Source organism: Salvelinus fontinalis, chromosome 8 (genome assembly GCF_029448725.1).
Source record: "Salvelinus fontinalis isolate EN_2023a chromosome 8, ASM2944872v1, whole genome shotgun sequence".
NCBI classification, from domain to species: Eukaryota; Metazoa; Chordata; class Actinopteri; order Salmoniformes; family Salmonidae; genus Salvelinus; species Salvelinus fontinalis.
In genome coordinates, this window is record NC_074672.1 from 49,508,446 (window position 1) to 49,527,776 (window position 19,331).

Here is a 19,331-nt window from a genome sequence, read left to right on the forward strand (position 1 = left end):
GGTGAGGACAGGGGTGAGTGTGTGTACCTGGGCGGTGAGGACAGGGGTGAGTGTGTGTACCTGGGCGGTGAGGACAGGGGTGAGTGTGTGTACCTGGGCGGTGAGAACAGGGGTGAGTGTGTGTACCTGGGCGGTGAGGACAGGGGTGAGTGTGTACCTGGGCGGTGAGGACAGGGGTGAGTGTGTACCTGGGCGGTGAGGACAGGGGTGAGTGTGTGTACCTGGGCGGTGAGGACAGGGGTGAGTGTGTGTACCTGGGCGGTGAGGACAGGGATGAGTGTGTACCTGGGCGGTGAGGACAGGGGTGAGTGTGTACCTGGGCGGTGAGGACAGGGGTGAGTGTGTGTACCTGGGCGGTGAGGACAGGGGTGAGTGTGTGTACCTGGGCGGTGAGGACAGGGGTGAGTGTGTGTACCTGGGCGGTGAGGACAGGGGTGAGTGTGTACCTGGGCGGTAAGGACAGGGGTGAGTGTGTACCTGGGCGGTGAGGACAGGGGTGAGTGTGTGTACCTGGGCGGTGAGGACAGGGGTGAGTGTGTGTACCCGGGCGGTGAGAACAGGGGTGAGTGTGTGTACCCGGGCGGTGAGGACAGGGGTGAGTGTGTGTACCTGGGCGGTGAGGACAGGGGTGAGTGTGTACCTGGGCGGTGAGGACAGGGGTGAGTGTGTACCTGGGCGGTGAGGAAAGGGGTGAGTGTGTGTACCTGGGCGGTGAGGACAGGGGTGAGTGTGTGTACCTGGGCGGTGAGGACAGGGGTGAGTGTGTACCTGGGCGGTGAGGACAGGGGTGAGTGTGTACCTGGGCGGTGAGGACAGGGGTGAGTGTGTACCTGGGCGGTGAGGACAGGGGTGAGTGTGTACCTGGGCGGTGAGGACAGGGGTGAGTGTGTGTACCTGGGCGGTGAGGACAGGGGTGAGTGTGTGTACCCGGGCGGTGAGAACAGGGGTGAGTGTGTACCTGGGCGGTGAGGACAGGGGTGAGTGTGTCTACCTGGGCAGTGAGAACAGGGGTGAGTGTGTGTACCTGGGCGGTGAGGACAGGGGTGAGTGTGTACCTGGGCAATGAGAACAGGGGTGAGTGTGTACCTGGGCGGTGAGGACAGGGGTGAGTGTGTACCTGGGAAATGAGAACAGGGGTGAGTGTGTGTACCTGGGCGGTGAGAACAGGGGTGAGTGTGTACCTGGACAATGAGAACAGGGGTGAGTGTGTGTACCTGGGCGGTGAGAACAGGGGTGAGTGTGTGTACCTGGACGGTGAGGACAGGGGTGAGTGTGTGTACCTGGGCGGTGAGGACAGGGGTGAGTGTGTGTACCTGGGCGGTGAGGACAGGGGTGAGTGTGTGTACCTGGGCGGTGAGAACAGGGGTGAGTGTGTACCTGGGCGGTGAGGACAGGGGTGTACCTGGGCGGTGAGGACAGGGGTGAGTGTGTACCTGGACAATGAGAACAGGGGTGAGTGTGTGTACCTGGGCGGTGAGAACAGGGGTGTACCTGGGCGGTGAGGACAGGGGTGAGTGTGTACCTGGGCGGTGAGGACAGGGGTGAGTGTGTACCTGGGCGGTGAGGACAGGGGTGAGTGTGTGTACCTGGGCGGTGAGGACAGGGGTGAGTGTGTGTACCTGGGCGGTGAGAACAGGGGTGAGTGTGTGTACCTGGGCGGTGAGGACAGGGGTGAGTGTGTACCTGGACGGTGAGAACAGGGGTGAGTGTGTACCTGGGCGGTGAGGACAGGGGTGAGTGTGTACCTGGGCGGTGAGGACAGGGGTGAGTGTGTGTACCTGGGCGGTGAGGACAGGGGTGAGTGTGTACCTGGGCGGTGAGGACAGGGGTGAGTGTGTGTACCTGGGCGGTGAGGACAGGGGTGAGTGTGTGTACCTGGGCGGTGAGGACAGGGGTGAGTGTGTGTACCTGGGCGGTGAGGACAGGGGTGAGTGTGTACCTGGGCGGTAAGGACAGGGGTGAGTGTGTACCTGGGCGGTGAGGACAGGGGTGAGTGTGTGTACCTGGGCGGTGAGGACAGGGGTGAGTGTGTGTACCCGGGCGGTGAGAACAGGGGTGAGTGTGTGTACCCGGGCGGTGAGGACAGGGGTGAGTGTGTGTACCTGGGCGGTGAGGACAGGGGTGAGTGTGTACCTGGGCGGTGAGGACAGGGGTGAGTGTGTACCTGGGCGGTGAGGAAAGGGGTGAGTGTGTGTACCTGGGCGGTGAGGACAGGGGTGAGTGTGTGTACCTGGGCGGTGAGGACAGGGGTGAGTGTGTACCTGGGCGGTGAGGACAGGGGTGAGTGTGTACCTGGGCGGTGAGGACAGGGGTGAGTGTGTACCTGGGCGGTGAGGACAGGGGTGAGTGTGTACCTGGGCGGTGAGGACAGGGGTGAGTGTGTGTACCTGGGCGGTGAGGACAGGGGTGAGTGTGTGTACCCGGGCGGTGAGAACAGGGGTGAGTGTGTACCTGGGCGGTGAGGACAGGGGTGAGTGTGTCTACCTGGGCAGTGAGAACAGGGGTGAGTGTGTGTACCTGGGCGGTGAGGACAGGGGTGAGTGTGTACCTGGGCAATGAGAACAGGGGTGAGTGTGTACCTGGGCGGTGAGGACAGGGGTGAGTGTGTACCTGGGAAATGAGAACAGGGGTGAGTGTGTGTACCTGGGCGGTGAGAACAGGGGTGAGTGTGTACCTGGACAATGAGAACAGGGGTGAGTGTGTGTACCTGGGCGGTGAGAACAGGGGTGAGTGTGTGTACCTGGACGGTGAGGACAGGGGTGAGTGTGTGTACCTGGGCGGTGAGGACAGGGGTGAGTGTGTGTACCTGGGCGGTGAGGACAGGGGTGAGTGTGTGTACCTGGGCGGTGAGAACAGGGGTGAGTGTGTACCTGGGCGGTGAGGACAGGGGTGTACCTGGGCGGTGAGGACAGGGGTGAGTGTGTACCTGGACAATGAGAACAGGGGTGAGTGTGTGTACCTGGGCGGTGAGAACAGGGGTGTACCTGGGCGGTGAGGACAGGGGTGAGTGTGTACCTGGGCGGTGAGGACAGGGGTGAGTGTGTACCTGGGCGGTGAGGACAGGGGTGAGTGTGTGTACCTGGGCGGTGAGGACAGGGGTGAGTGTGTGTACCTGGGCGGTGAGAACAGGGGTGAGTGTGTGTACCTGGGCGGTGAGGACAGGGGTGAGTGTGTACCTGGACGGTGAGAACAGGGGTGAGTGTGTACCTGGGCGGTGAGGACAGGGGTGAGTGTGTACCTGGGCGGTGAGGACAGGGGTGAGTGTGTGTACCTGGGCGGTGAGGACAGGGGTGAGTGTGTACCTGGGCGGTGAGAACAGGGGTGAGTGCGTACCTGGGCGGTGAGGACAGGGGTGAGTGTGTACCTGGGCGGTGAGAACAGGGGTGTACCTGGGCGGTGAGGACAGGGGTGAGTGTGTACCTGGGCGGTGAGAACAGGGGTGAGTGTGTACCTGGGCGGTGAGAACAGGGGTGAGTGTGTACCTGGGCGGTGAGGACAGGGGTGAGTGTGTGTACCTGGGCGGTGAGGACAGGGGTGAGTGTGTGTACCTGGGCGGTGAGGACAGGGGTGAGTGTGTGTACCTGGGCGGTGAGGACAGGGGTGAGTGTGTGTACCTGGGCGGTGAGGACAGGGGTGAGTGTGTGTACCTGGGCGGTGAGGACAGGGGTGAGTGTGTGTACCTGGGCGGTGAGGACAGGGGTGAGTGTGTGTACCTGGGCGGTGAGGACAGGGGTGAGTGTGTGTACCTGGGCGGTGAGGACAGGGGTGAGTGTGTGTACCTGGGCGGTGAGGACAGGGGTGAGTGTGTGTACCTGGGCGGTGAGGACAGGGGTGAGTGTGTGTACCTGGGCGGTGAGAACAGGGGTGAGTGTGTGTACCTGGGCGGTGAGGACAGGGGTGAGTGTGTACCTGGGCGGTGAGGACAGGGGTGAGTGTGTACCTGGGCGGTGAGGACAGGGGTGAGTGTGTGTACCTGGGCGGTGAGGACAGGGGTGAGTGTGTGTACCTGGGCGGTGAGGACAGGGGTGAGTGTGTACCTGGGCGGTGAGGACAGGGGTGAGTGTGTGTACCTGGGCGGTGAGGACAGGGGTGAGTGTGTGTACCTGGGCGGTGAGGACAGGGGTGAGTGTGTGTACCTGGGCGGTGAGGACAGGGGTGAGTGTGTGTACCTGGGCGGTGAGGACAGGGGTGAGTGTGTACCTGGGCGGTAAGGACAGGGGTGAGTGTGTACCTGGGCGGTGAGGACAGGGGTGAGTGTGTGTACCTGGGCGGTGAGGACAGGGGTGAGTGTGTGTACCCGGGCGGTGAGAACAGGGGTGAGTGTGTGTACCCGGGCGGTGAGAACAGGGGTGAGTGTGTGTACCTGGGCGGTGAGGACAGGGGTGAGTGTGTACCTGGGCGGTGAGGACAGGGGTGAGTGTGTACCTGGGCGGTGAGGACAGGGGTGAGTGTGTACCTGGGCGGTGAGGACAGGGGTGAGTGTGTACCTGGGCGGTGAGGACAGGGGTGAGTGTGTGTACCTGGGCGGTGAGGACAGGGGTGAGTGTGTGTACCCGGGCGGTGAGAACAGGGGTGAGTGTGTACCTGGGCGGTGAGGACAGGGGTGAGTGTGTCTACCTGGGCGGTGAGAACAGGGGTGAGTGTGTGTACCTGGGCGGTGAGGACAGGGGTGAGTGTGTACCTGGGCAATGAGAACAGGGGTGAGTGTGTACCTGGGCGGTGAGGACAGGGGTGAGTGTGTACCTGGGAAATGAGAACAGGGGTGAGTGTGTGTACCTGGGCGGTGAGAACAGGGGTGAGTGTGTACCTGGACAATGAGAACAGGGGTGAGTGTGTGTACCTGGGCGGTGAGAACAGGGGTGAGTGTGTGTACCTGGACGGTGAGGACAGGGGTGAGTGTGTGTACCTGGGCGGTGAGGACAGGGGTGAGTGTGTGTACCTGGGCGGTGAGAACAGGGGTGAGTGCGTACCTGGGCGGTGAGGACAGGGGTGAGTGTGTACCTGGGCGGTGAGAACAGGGGTGTACCTGGGCGGTGAGGACAGGGGTGAGTGTGTACCTGGGCGGTGAGAACAGGGGTGAGTGTGTACCTGGGCGGTGAGAACAGGGGTGAGTGTGTACCTGGGCGGTGAGGACAGGGGTGAGTGTGTGTACCTGGGCGGTGAGGACAGGGGTGAGTGTGTGTACCTGGGCGGTGAGGACAGGGGTGAGTGTGTGTACCTGGGCGGTGAGGACAGGGGTGAGTGTGTGTACCTGGGCGGTGAGGACAGGGGTGAGTGTGTGTACCTGGGCGGTGAGGACAGGGGTGAGTGTGTGTACCTGGGCGGTGAGGACAGGGGTGAGTGTGTGTACCTGGGCGGTGAGGACAGGGGTGAGTGTGTGTACCTGGGCGGTGAGGACAGGGGTGAGTGTGTGTACCTGGGCGGTGAGGACAGGGGTGAGTGTGTGTACCTGGGCGGTGAGGACAGGGGTGAGTGTGTGTACCTGGGCGGTGAGAACAGGGGTGAGTGTGTGTACCTGGGCGGTGAGGACAGGGGTGAGTGTGTACCTGGGCGGTGAGGACAGGGGTGAGTGTGTACCTGGGCGGTGAGGACAGGGGTGAGTGTGTGTACCTGGGCGGTGAGGACAGGGGTGAGTGTGTGTACCTGGGCGGTGAGGACAGGGGTGAGTGTGTACCTGGGCGGTGAGGACAGGGGTGAGTGTGTACCTGGGCGGTGAGGACAGGGGTGAGTGTGTGTACCTGGGCGGTGAGGACAGGGGTGAGTGTGTGTACCTGGGCGGTGAGGACAGGGGTGAGTGTGTGTACCTGGGCGGTGAGGACAGGGGTGAGTGTGTACCTGGGCGGTAAGGACAGGGGTGAGTGTGTACCTGGGCGGTGAGGACAGGGGTGAGTGTGTGTACCTGGGCGGTGAGGACAGGGGTGAGTGTGTGTACCCGGGCGGTGAGAACAGGGGTGAGTGTGTGTACCCGGGCGGTGAGAACAGGGGTGAGTGTGTGTACCTGGGCGGTGAGGACAGGGGTGAGTGTGTACCTGGGCGGTGAGGACAGGGGTGAGTGTGTACCTGGGCGGTGAGGACAGGGGTGAGTGTGTACCTGGGCGGTGAGGACAGGGGTGAGTGTGTACCTGGGCGGTGAGGACAGGGGTGAGTGTGTGTACCTGGGCGGTGAGGACAGGGGTGAGTGTGTGTACCCGGGCGGTGAGAACAGGGGTGAGTGTGTACCTGGGCGGTGAGGACAGGGGTGAGTGTGTCTACCTGGGCGGTGAGAACAGGGGTGAGTGTGTGTACCTGGGCGGTGAGGACAGGGGTGAGTGTGTACCTGGGCAATGAGAACAGGGGTGAGTGTGTACCTGGGCGGTGAGGACAGGGGTGAGTGTGTACCTGGGAAATGAGAACAGGGGTGAGTGTGTGTACCTGGGCGGTGAGAACAGGGGTGAGTGTGTACCTGGACAATGAGAACAGGGGTGAGTGTGTGTACCTGGGCGGTGAGAACAGGGGTGAGTGTGTGTACCTGGACGGTGAGGACAGGGGTGAGTGTGTGTACCTGGGCGGTGAGGACAGGGGTGAGTGTGTGTACCTGGGCGGTGAGAACAGGGGTGAGTGTGTGTACCTGGGCGGTGAGAACAGGGGTGAGTGTGTGTACCTGGGCGGTGAGGACAGGGGTGAGTGTGTACCTGGGCGGTGAGAACAGGGGTGAGTGTGTACCTGGGCGGTGAGGACAGGGGTGAGTGTGTACCTGGGCGGTGAGAACAGGGGTGTACCTGGGCGGTGAGGACAGGGGTGAGTGTGTACCTGGGCGGTGAGAACAGGGGTGAGTGTGTACCTGGGCGGTGAGGACAGGGGTGAGTGTGTGTACCTGGGCAGTGAGGACAGGGGTGAGTGTGTGTACCTGGGCGGTGAGGACAGGGGTGAGTGTGTGTACCTGGGCGGTGAGGACAGGGGTGAGTGTGTGTACCTGGGCGGTGAGGACAGGGGTGAGTGTGTACCTGGGCGGTGAGAACAGGGGTGAGTGTGTACCTGGGCGGTGAGGACAGGGGTGAGTGTGTGTACCTGGGCGGTGAGGACAGGGGTGAGTGTGTGTACCTGGGCGGTGAGGACAGGGGTGAGTGTGTGTACCTGGGCGGTGAGGACAGGGGTGAGTGTGTGTACCTGGGCGGTGAGGACAGGGGTGAGTGTGTGTACCTGGGCGGTGAGGACAGGGGTGAGTGTGTGTACCTGGGCGGTGAGGACAGGGGTGAGTGTGTACCTGGGCGGTGAGGACAGGGGTGAGTGTGTACCTGGGCGGTGAGGACAGGGGTGAGTGTGTACCTGGGCGGTGAGGACAGGGGTGAGTGTGTGTACCTGGGCGGTGAGGACAGGGGTGAGTGTGTGTACCTGGGCTGTGAGGACAGGGGTGAGTGTGTGTACCTGGGCGGTGAGGACAGGGGTGAGTGTGTACCTGGGCGGTGAGGACAGGGGTGAGTGTGTGTACCTGGGCGGTGAGGACAGGGGTGAGTGTGTGTACCTGGGCGGTGAGGACAGGGGTGAGTGTGTGTACCTGGGCGGTGAGGACAGGGGTGAGTGTGTACCTGGGCGGTGAGGACAGGGGTGAGTGTGTCTACCTGGGCGGTGAGAACAGGGGTGAGTGTGTGTACCTGGGCGGTGAGGACAGGGGTGAGTGTGTACCTGGGCAATGAGAACAGGGGTGAGTGTGTACCTGGGCGGTGAGGACAGGGGTGAGTGTGTACCTGGGAAATGAGAACAGGGGTGAGTGTGTGTACCTGGGCGGTGAGAACAGGGGTGAGTGTGTACCTGGACAATGAGAACAGGGGTGAGTGTGTGTACCTGGGCGGTGAGAACAGGGGTGAGTGTGTGTACCTGGACGGTGAGGACAGGGGTGAGTGTGTGTACCTGGGCGGTGAGGACAGGGGTGAGTGTGTGTACCTGGGCGCTGAGGACAGGGGTGAGTGTGTGTACCTGGGCGGTGAGGACAGGGGTGAGTGTGTACCTGGACAATGAGAACAGGGGTGAGTGTGTGTACCTGGGCGGTGAGAACAGGGGTGTACCTGGGCGGTGAGGACAGGGGTGAGTGTGTACCTGGGCGGTGAGGACAGGGGTGAGTGTGTACCTGGGCGGTGAGGACAGGGGTGAGTGTGTGTACCTGGGCGGTGAGGACAGGGGTGAGTGTGTGTACCTGGGCGCTGAGGACAGGGGTGAGTGTGTGTACCTGGGCGGTGAGGACAGGGGTGAGTGTGTACCTGGGCGGTGAGAACAGGGGTGAGTGTGTGTACCTGGGCGGTGAGAACAGGGGTGAGTGTGTGTACCTGGGCGGTGAGAACAGGGGTGAGTGTGTGTACCTGGGCGGTGAGGACAGGGGTGAGTGTGTGTACCTGGGCGGTGAGAACAGGGGTGAGTGTGTGTACCTGGGCGGTGAGGACAGGGGTGAGTGTGTACCTGGGCGGTGAGAACAGGGGTGAGTGTGTACCTGGGCGGTGAGGACAGGGGTGAGTGTGTACCTGGGCGGTGAGAACAGGGGTGTACCTGGGCGGTGAGGACAGGGGTGAGTGTGTGTACCTGGGCGCTGAGGACAGGGGTGAGTGTGTGTACCTGGGCGGTGAGGACAGGGGTGAGTGTGTACCTGGGCGGTGAGAACAGGGGTGAGTGTGTGTACCTGGGCGGTGAGAACAGGGGTGAGTGTGTGTACCTGGGCGGTGAGAACAGGGGTGAGTGTGTGTACCTGGGCGGTGAGGACAGGGGTGAGTGTGTGTACCTGGGCGGTGAGAACAGGGGTGAGTGTGTGTACCTGGGCGGTGAGGACAGGGGTGAGTGTGTACCTGGGCGGTGAGAACAGGGGTGAGTGTGTACCTGGGCGGTGAGGACAGGGGTGAGTGTGTACCTGGGCGGTGAGAACAGGGGTGTACCTGGGCGGTGAGGACAGGGGTGAGTGTGTACCTGGGCGGTGAGAACAGGGGTGAGTGTGTACCTGGGCGGTGAGGACAGGGGTGAGTGTGTGTACCTGGGCAGTGAGGACAGGGGTGAGTGTGTGTACCTGGGCGGTGAGGACAGGGGTGAGTGTGTGTACCTGGGCGGTGAGGACAGGGGTGAGTGTGTGTACCTGGGCGGTGAGGACAGGGGTGAGTGTGTACCTGGGCGGTGAGAACAGGGGTGAGTGTGTACCTGGGCGGTGAGGACAGGGGTGAGTGTGTGTACCTGGGCGGTGAGGACAGGGGTGAGTGTGTGTACCTGGGCGGTGAGAACAGGGGTGAGTGTGTGTACCTGGGCGGTGAGGACAGGGGTGAGTGTGTCTACCTGGGCGGTGAGAACAGGGGTGAGTGTGTGTACCTGGGCGGTGAGGACAGGGGTGAGTGTGTACCTGGGCAATGAGAACAGGGGTGAGTGTGTACCTGGGCGGTGAGGACAGGGGTGAGTGTGTACCTGGGAAATGAGAACAGGGGTGAGTGTGTGTACCTGGGCGGTGAGAACAGGGGTGAGTGTGTACCTGGACAATGAGAACAGGGGTGAGTGTGTGTACCTGGGCGGTGAGAACAGGGGTGAGTGTGTGTACCTGGACGGTGAGGACAGGGGTGAGTGTGTGTACCTGGGCGGTGAGGACAGGGGTGAGTGTGTGTACCTGGGCGGTGAGAACAGGGGTGAGTGTGTACCTGGGCGGTGAGGACAGGGGTGTACCTGGGCGGTGAGGACAGGGGTGAGTGTGTACCTGGACAATGAGAACAGGGGTGAGTGTGTGTACCTGGGCGGTGAGAACAGGGGTGTACCTGGGCGGTGAGGACAGGGGTGAGTGTGTACCTGGGCGGTGAGGACAGGGGTGAGTGTGTACCTGGGCGGTGAGGACAGGGGTGAGTGTGTGTACCTGGGCGGTGAGGACAGGGGTGAGTGTGTGTACCTGGGCGCTGAGGACAGGGGTGAGTGTGTGTACCTGGGCGGTGAGGACAGGGGTGAGTGTGTACCTGGGCGGTGAGAACAGGGGTGAGTGTGTGTACCTGGGCGGTGAGAACAGGGGTGAGTGTGTGTACCTGGGCGGTGAGAACAGGGGTGAGTGTGTGTACCTGGGCGGTGAGGACAGGGGTGAGTGTGTGTACCTGGGCGGTGAGAACAGGGGTGAGTGTGTGTACCTGGGCGGTGAGGACAGGGGTGAGTGTGTACCTGGGCGGTGAGAACAGGGGTGAGTGTGTACCTGGGCGGTGAGGACAGGGGTGAGTGTGTACCTGGGCGGTGAGAACAGGGGTGTACCTGGGCGGTGAGGACAGGGGTGAGTGTGTACCTGGGCGGTGAGAACAGGGGTGAGTGTGTACCTGGGCGGTGAGGACAGGGGTGAGTGTGTGTACCTGGGCAGTGAGGACAGGGGTGAGTGTGTGTACCTGGGCGGTGAGGACAGGGGTGAGTGTGTGTACCTGGGCGGTGAGGACAGGGGTGAGTGTGTGTACCTGGGCGGTGAGGACAGGGGTGAGTGTGTACCTGGGCGGTGAGAACAGGGGTGAGTGTGTACCTGGGCGGTGAGGACAGGGGTGAGTGTGTGTACCTGGGCGGTGAGGACAGGGGTGAGTGTGTGTACCTGGGCGGTGAGGACAGGGGTGAGTGTGTGTACCTGGGCGGTGAGGACAGGGGTGAGTGTGTGTACCTGGGCGGTGAGGACAGGGGTGAGTGTGTTTACCTGGGCGGTGAGGACAGGGGTGAGTGTGTGTACCTGGGCGGTGAGGACAGGGGTGAGTGTGTACCTGGGCGGTGAGGACAGGGGTGAGTGTGTACCTGGGCGGTGAGGACAGGGGTGAGTGTGTACCTGGGCGGTGAGGACAGGGGTGAGTGTGTGTACCTGGGCGGTGAGGACAGGGGTGAGTGTGTGTACCTGGGCTGTGAGGACAGGGGTGAGTGTGTGTACCTGGGCGGTGAGGACAGGGGTGAGTGTGTACCTGGGCGGTGAGGACAGGGGTGAGTGTGTCTACCTGGGCGGTGAGAACAGGGGTGAGTGTGTGTACCTGGGCGGTGAGGACAGGGGTGAGTGTGTACCTGGGCAATGAGAACAGGGGTGAGTGTGTACCTGGGCGGTGAGGACAGGGGTGAGTGTGTACCTGGGAAATGAGAACAGGGGTGAGTGTGTGTACCTGGGCGGTGAGAACAGGGGTGAGTGTGTACCTGGACAATGAGAACAGGGGTGAGTGTGTGTACCTGGGCGGTGAGAACAGGGGTGAGTGTGTGTACCTGGACGGTGAGGACAGGGGTGAGTGTGTGTACCTGGGCGGTGAGGACAGGGGTGAGTGTGTGTACCTGGGCGCTGAGGACAGGGGTGAGTGTGTGTACCTGGGCGGTGAGGACAGGGGTGAGTGTGTACCTGGACAATGAGAACAGGGGTGAGTGTGTGTACCTGGGCGGTGAGAACAGGGGTGTACCTGGGCGGTGAGGACAGGGGTGAGTGTGTACCTGGGCGGTGAGGACAGGGGTGAGTGTGTACCTGGGCGGTGAGGACAGGGGTGAGTGTGTGTACCTGGGCGGTGAGGACAGGGGTGAGTGTGTGTACCTGGGCGCTGAGGACAGGGGTGAGTGTGTGTACCTGGGCGGTGAGGACAGGGGTGAGTGTGTACCTGGGCGGTGAGAACAGGGGTGAGTGTGTGTACCTGGGCGGTGAGAACAGGGGTGAGTGTGTGTACCTGGGCGGTGAGAACAGGGGTGAGTGTGTGTACCTGGGCGGTGAGGACAGGGGTGAGTGTGTGTACCTGGGCGGTGAGAACAGGGGTGAGTGTGTGTACCTGGGCGGTGAGGACAGGGGTGAGTGTGTACCTGGGCGGTGAGAACAGGGGTGAGTGTGTACCTGGGCGGTGAGGACAGGGGTGAGTGTGTACCTGGGCGGTGAGAACAGGGGTGTACCTGGGCGGTGAGGACAGGGGTGAGTGTGTACCTGGGCGGTGAGAACAGGGGTGAGTGTGTACCTGGGCGGTGAGGACAGGGGTGAGTGTGTGTACCTGGGCAGTGAGGACAGGGGTGAGTGTGTGTACCTGGGCGGTGAGGACAGGGGTGAGTGTGTGTACCTGGGCGGTGAGGACAGGGGTGAGTGTGTGTACCTGGGCGGTGAGGACAGGGGTGAGTGTGTACCTGGGCGGTGAGAACAGGGGTGAGTGTGTACCTGGGCGGTGAGGACAGGGGTGAGTGTGTGTACCTGGGCGGTGAGGACAGGGGTGAGTGTGTGTACCTGGGCGGTGAGGACAGGGGTGAGTGTGTGTACCTGGGCGGTGAGGACAGGGGTGAGTGTGTGTACCTGGGCGGTGAGGACAGGGGTGAGTGTGTGTACCTGGGCGGTGAGGACAGGGGTGAGTGTGTGTACCTGGGCGGTGAGGACAGGGGTGAGTGTGTACCTGGGCGGTGAGGACAGGGGTGAGTGTGTACCTGGGCGGTGAGGACAGGGGTGAGTGTGTACCTGGGCGGTGAGGACAGGGGTGAGTGTGTGTACCTGGGCGGTGAGGACAGGGGTGAGTGTGTGTACCTGGGCTGTGAGGACAGGGGTGAGTGTGTGTACCTGGGCGGTGAGGACAGGGGTGAGTGTGTACCTGGGCGGTGAGGACAGGGGTGAGTGTGTACCTGGGCGGTGAGGACAGGGGTGAGTGTGTGTACCTGGGCGGTGAGGACAGGGGTGAGTGTGTGTACCCGGGCGGTGAGAACAGGGGTGAGTGTGTGTACCTGGGCGGTGAGGACAGGGGTGAGTGTGTACCTGGGCGGTGAGGACAGGGGTGAGTGTGTACCTGGGCGGTGAGGACAGGGGTGAGTGTGTACCTGGGCGGTGAGAACAGGGGTGAGTGTGTACCTGGGCGGTGAGGACAGGGGTGAGTGTGTGTACCTGGGCAGTGAGGACAGGGGTGAGTGTGTGTACCTGGGCGGTGAGGACAGGGGTGAGTGTGTGTACCTGGGCGGTGAGGACAGGGGTGAGTGTGTGTACCTGGGCGGTGAGGACAGGGGTGAGTGTGTACCTGGGCGGTGAGAACAGGGGTGAGTGTGTGTACCTGGGCGGTGAGGACAGGGGTGAGTGTGTGTACCTGGGCGGTGAGGACAGGGGTGAGTGTGTGTACCTGGGCGGTGAGGACAGGGGTGAGTGTGTGTACCTGGGCGGTGAGGACAGGGGTGAGTGTGTGTACCTGGGCGGTGAGGACAGGGGTGAGTGTGTGTACCTGGGCGGTGAGGACAGGGGTGAGTGTGTACCTGGGCGGTGAGAACAGGGGTGAGTGTGTGTACCTGGGCGGTGAGGACAGGGGTGAGTGTGTACCTGGACGGTGAGGACAGGGGTGAGTGTGTGTACCTGGGCGGTCAGGACAGGGGTGAGTGTGTGTACCTGGACGGTGAGGACAGGGGTGAGTGTGTGTACCTGGGCGGTGAGGACAGGGGTGAGTGTGTACCTGGACGGTGAGGACAGGGACGGTCTCTAGAGATCCTCTCTGTTGCTCCACCTCTTCCTTCAGCTTGTCAATCAGGTCCTGTTTCAGAGCCAACGCTCTCTCTGCCTCCTCCAGACGGACAACCATGTCTCCTCCCTACAGACATTACATATGGTGTTATTAGTTACTGTTGTCTCCTCCCTACAGACATTACATATGGTGTTATTAGTTACTGTTGTCTCTACCCTACAGACATTACATATGGTGTTATTAGTTACTGTTGTCTCCTCCCTACAGACATTACATATGGTGTTATTAGTTACTGTTGTCTCCTCCCTACAGACATTACATATGGTGTTATTAGTTACTGTTGTCTCCTCCCTACAGACATTACATATGGTGTTATTAGTTACTGTTGTCTCCTCCCTACAGACAGACATTACATATGGTGTTATTAGTTACTGTTGTCTCCTCCCTACAGACATTACATATGGTGTTATTAGTTACTGTTGTCTCCTCCCTACAGACAGACATTACATATGGTGTTATTAGTTACTGTTGTCTCCTCCCTACAGACAGACATTACATATGGTGTTATTAGTTACTGTTGTCTCCTCCCTACAGACAGACATTACATATGGTGTTATTAGTTACTGTTGTCTCTACCTCCCTACAGACAGACATTACATATGGTGTTATTAGTTACTGTTGTCTCCTCCCTACAGACAGACATTACATATGGTGTTATTAGTTACTGTTGTCTATACCTCCCTACAGACATTACATATGGTGTTATTAGTTACTGTTGTCTATACCTCCCTACAGACATTACATATGGTGTTATTAGTTACTGTTGTCTCTACCTCCCTACAGACAGACATTACATATGGTGTTATTAGTTACTGTTGTCTCTACCCTACAGACAGACATTACATATGGTGTTATTAGTTACTGTTGTCTATACCTCCCTACAGACAGACATTACATATGGTGTTATTAGTTACTGTTGTCTCCTCCCTACAGACAGACATTACATATGGTGTTATTAGTTACTGTTGTCTCCTCCCTACAGACAGACATTACATATGGTGTTATTAGTTACTGTTGTCTCTACCCTACAGACAGACATTACATATGGTGTTATTAGTTACTGTTGTCTCCTCCCTACAGACAGACATTACATATGGTGTTATTAGTTACTGTTGTCTATACCTCCCTACAGACAGACATTACATATGGTGTTATTAGTTACTGTTGTCTCCTCCCTACAGACATTACATATGGTGTTATTAGTTACTGTTGTCTCTACCCTACAGACACACATTACATATGGTGTTATTAGTTACTGTTGTCTCCTCCCTACAGACATTACATATGGTGTTATTAGTTACTGTTGTCTCCTCCCTACAGACAGACATTACATATGGTGTTATTAGTTACTGTTGTCTCCTCCCTACAGACATTACATATGGTGTTATTAGTTACTGTTGTCTCCTCCCTACAGACATTACATATGGTGTTATTAGTTACTGTTGTCTATACCTCCCTACAGACAGACATTACATATGGTGTTATTAGTTACTGTTGTCTATGCCTCCCTACAGACAGACATTACATATGGTGTTATTAGTTACTGTTGTCTATACCTCCCTACAGACAGACATTACATATGGTGTTATTAGTTACTGTTGTCTCCTCCCTACAGACAGACATTACATATGGTGTTATTAGTTACTGTTGTCTCTACCCTACAGACAGACATTACATATGGTGTTATTAGTTACTGTTGTCTCCTCCCTACAGACAGACATTACATATGGTGTTATTAGTTACTGTTGTCTCCTCCCTACAGACAGACATTACATATGGTGTTATTAGTTACTGTTGTCTCCTCCCTACAGACATTACATATGGTGTTATTAGTTACTGTTGTCTCTACCCTACAGACAGACATTACATATGGTGTTATTAGTTACTGTTGTCTATACCTCTGTCAGACAGACATTACATATGGTGTTATTAGTTACTGTTGTCTCTACCTCTGTCAGACAGACATTACATATGGTGTTATTAGTTACTGTTGTCTCTACCCTACAGACAGACATTACATATGGTGTTATTAGTTACTGTTGTCTCCTCCCTACAGACATTACATATGGTGTTATTAGTTACTGTTGTCTCTACCTCCCTACAGACAGACATTACATATGGTGTTATTAGTTACTGTTGTCTCTACCTCCCTACAGACAGACATTACATATGGTGTTATTAGTTACTGTTGTCTCTACCTCCCTACAGACAGACATTACATATGGTGTTATTAGTTACTGTTGTCTCCTCCCTACAGACAGACATTACATATGGTGTTATTAGTTACTGTTGTCTCCTCCCTACAGACAGACATTACATATGGTGTTATTAGTTACTGTTGTCTATACCCTACAGACATTACATATGGTGTTATTAGTTACTGTTGTCTATACCTCCCTACAGACAGACATTACATATGGTGTTATTAGTTACTGTTGTCTCTACCTCCCTACAGACATTACATATGGTGTTATTAGTTACTGTTGTCTCCTCCCTACAGACAGACATTACATATGGTGTTATTAGTTACTGTTGTCTCTACCCTACAGACAGACATTACATATGGTGTTATTAGTTACTGTTGTCTCCTCCCTACAGACAGACATTACATATGGTGTTATTAGTTACTGTTGTCTATACCCTACAGACAGACATTACATATGGTGTTATTAGTTACTGTTGTCTCCTCCCTACAGACAGACATTACATATGGTGTTATTAGTTACTGTTGTCTCTACCTCCCTACAGACAGACATTACATATGGTGTTATTAGTTACTGTTGTCTCCTCCCTACAGACAGACATTACATATGGTGTTATTAGTTACTGTTGTCTCCTCCCTACAGACAGACATTACATATGGTGGTATTAGTTACTGTTGTCTCTACCCTACAGACAGACATTACATATGGTGTTATTAGTTACTGTTGTCTCCTCCCTACAGACAGACATTACATATGGTGTTATTAGTTACTGTTGTCTCCTCCCTACAGACATTACATATGGTGTTATTAGTTACTGTTGTCTCCTCCCTACAGACAGACATTACATATGGTGTTATTAGTTACTGTTGTCTCCTCCCTACAGACAGACATTACATATGGTGTTATTAGTTACTGTTGTCTATACCTCCCTACAGACAGACATTACATATGGTGTTATTAGTTACTGTTGTCTCTACCTCCCTACAGACATTACATATGGTGTTATTAGTTACTGTTGTCTCTACCCTACAGACAGACATTACATATGGTGTTATTAGTTACTGTTGTCTCCTCCCTACAGACAGACATTACATATGGTGTTATTAGTTACTGTTGTCTCCTCCCTACAGACAGACATTACATATGGTGTTATTAGTTACTGTTGTCTCCTCCCTACAGACATTACATATGGTGTTATTAGTTACTGTTGTCTCCTCCCTACAGACAGACATTACATATGGTGTTATTAGTTACTGTTGTCTCTACCCTACAGACAGACATTACATATGGTGTTATTAGTTACTGTTGTCTCCTCCCTACAGACAGACATTACATATGGTGTTATTAGTTACTGTTGTCTATACCTCCCTACAGACAGACATTACATATGGTGTTATTAGTTACTGTTGTCTCCTCCCTACAGACATTACATATGGTGTTATTAGTTACTGTTGTCTCCTCCCTACAGACAGACATTACATATGGTGTTATTAGTTACTGTTGTCTCCTCCCTACAGACAGACATTACATATGGTGTTATTAGTTACTGTTGTCTCTACCCTACAGACATTACATATGGTGTTATTAGTTACTGTTGTCTCCTCCCTACAGACAGACATTACATATGGTGTTATTAGTTACTGTTGTCTCCTCCCTACAGACAGACATTACATATGGTGTTATTAGTTACTGTTGTCTCCTCCCTACAGACATTACATATGGTGTTATTAGTTACTGTTGTCTCTACCCTACAGACAGACATTACATATGGTGTTATTAGTTACTGTTGTCTCCTCCCTACAGACAGACATTACATATGGTGTTATTAGTTACTGTTGTCTCCTCCCTACAGACAGACATTACATATGGTGTTATTAGTTACTGTTGTCTCCTCCCTACAGACAGACATTACATATGGTGTTATTAGTTACTGTTGTCTCTACCCTACAGACAGACATTACATATGGTGTTATTAGTTACTGTTGTCTCCTCCCTACAGACAGACATTACATATGGTGTTATTAGTTACTGTTGTCTCCTCCCTACAGACATTACATATGGTGTTATTAGTTACTGTTGTCTCCTCCCTACAGACATTACATATGGTGTTATTAGTTACTGTTGTCTATACCTCCCTACAGACAGACATTACATATGGTGTTATTAGTTACTGTTGTCTCTACCTCCCTACAGACAGACATTACATATGGTGTTATTAGTTACTGTTGTCTCCTCCCTACAGACAGACATTACATATGGTGTTATTAGTTACTGTTGTCTATACCTCCCTACAGACATTACATATGGTGTTATTAGTTACTGTTGTCTATACCTCCCTACAGACATTACATATGGTGTTATTAGTTACTGTTGTCTCTACCTCCCTACAGACAGACATTACATATGGTGTTATTAGTTACTGTTGTCTCTACCCTACAGACAGACATTACATATGGTGTTATTAGTTACTGTTGTCTATACCTCCCTACAGACAGACATTACATATGGTGTTATTAGTTACTGTTGTCTCCTCCCTACAGACAGACATTACATATGGTGTTATTAGTTACTGTTGTCTCCTCCCTACAGACAGACATTACATATGGTGTTATTAGTTACTGTTGTCTCTACCCTACAGACAGACATTACATATGGTGTTATTAGTTACTGTTGTCTCCTCCCTACAGACAGACATTACATATGGTGTTATTAGTTACTGTTGTCTATACCTCCCTACAGACAGACATTACATATGGTGTTATTAGTTACTGTTGTCTCCTCCCTACAGACATTACATATGGTGTTATTAGTTACTGTTGTCTCTACCCTACAGACACACATTACATATGGTGTTATTAGTTACTGTTGTCTCCTCCCTACAGACATTACATATGGTGTTATTAGTTACTGTTGTCTATACCTCCCTACAGACATTACATATGGTGTTATTAGTTACTGTTGTCTCCTCCCTACAGACATTACATATGGTGTTATTAGTTACTGTTGTCTCTACCCTACAGACAGACATTACATATGGTGTTATTAGTTACTGTTGTCTCCTCCCTACAGACATTACATATGGTGTTATTAGTTACTGTTGTCTCTACCCTACAGACAGACATTACATATGGTGTTATTAGTTACTGTTGTCTCCTCCCTACAGACATTACATATGGTGTTATTAGTTACTGTTGTCTCCTCCCTACAGACAGACATTACATATGGTGTTATTAGTTACTGTTGTCTCCTCCCTACAGACATTACATATGGTGTTATTAGTTACTGTTGTCTCTACCCTACAGACATTACATATGGTGTTATTAGTTACTGTTGTCTCCTCCCTACAGACATTACATATGGTGTTATTAGTTACTGTTGTCTCCTCCCTACAGACATTACATATGGTGTTATTAGTTACTGTTGTCTCCTCCCTACAGACAGACATTACATATGGTGTTATTAGTTACTGTTGTCTATACCTCCCTACAGACAGACATTACATATGGTGTTATTAGTTACTGTTGTCTATACCTCCCTACAGACAGACATTACATATGGTGTTATTAGTTACTGTTGTCTCCTCCCTACAGACATTACATATGGTGTTATTAGTTACTGTTGTCTCTACCCTACAGACATTACATATGGTGTTATTAGTTACTGTTGTCTCCTCCCTACAGACATT

At 55.0% G+C, this 19,331-nt stretch overlaps 1 protein-coding gene across 3 annotated transcripts in view; it reads right to left on the minus strand.

The window, feature by feature from the left end:
- The window catches only part of ikbkg (inhibitor of nuclear factor kappa B kinase regulatory subunit gamma), a 91,919-nt gene that overhangs the window by 44,448 nt on the left and 28,140 nt on the right, over window positions 1-19,331 (minus strand). For all 3 annotated transcript variants that reach the window (XM_055932755.1, XM_055932754.1, XM_055932753.1), the window contains exon 11: window positions 13,374-13,508. In XM_055932755.1, coding sequence (XP_055788730.1) covers window positions 13,374-13,508 — 135 coding nt within the window. The remainder of the gene's footprint in view (window positions 1-13,373; window positions 13,509-19,331) is intronic.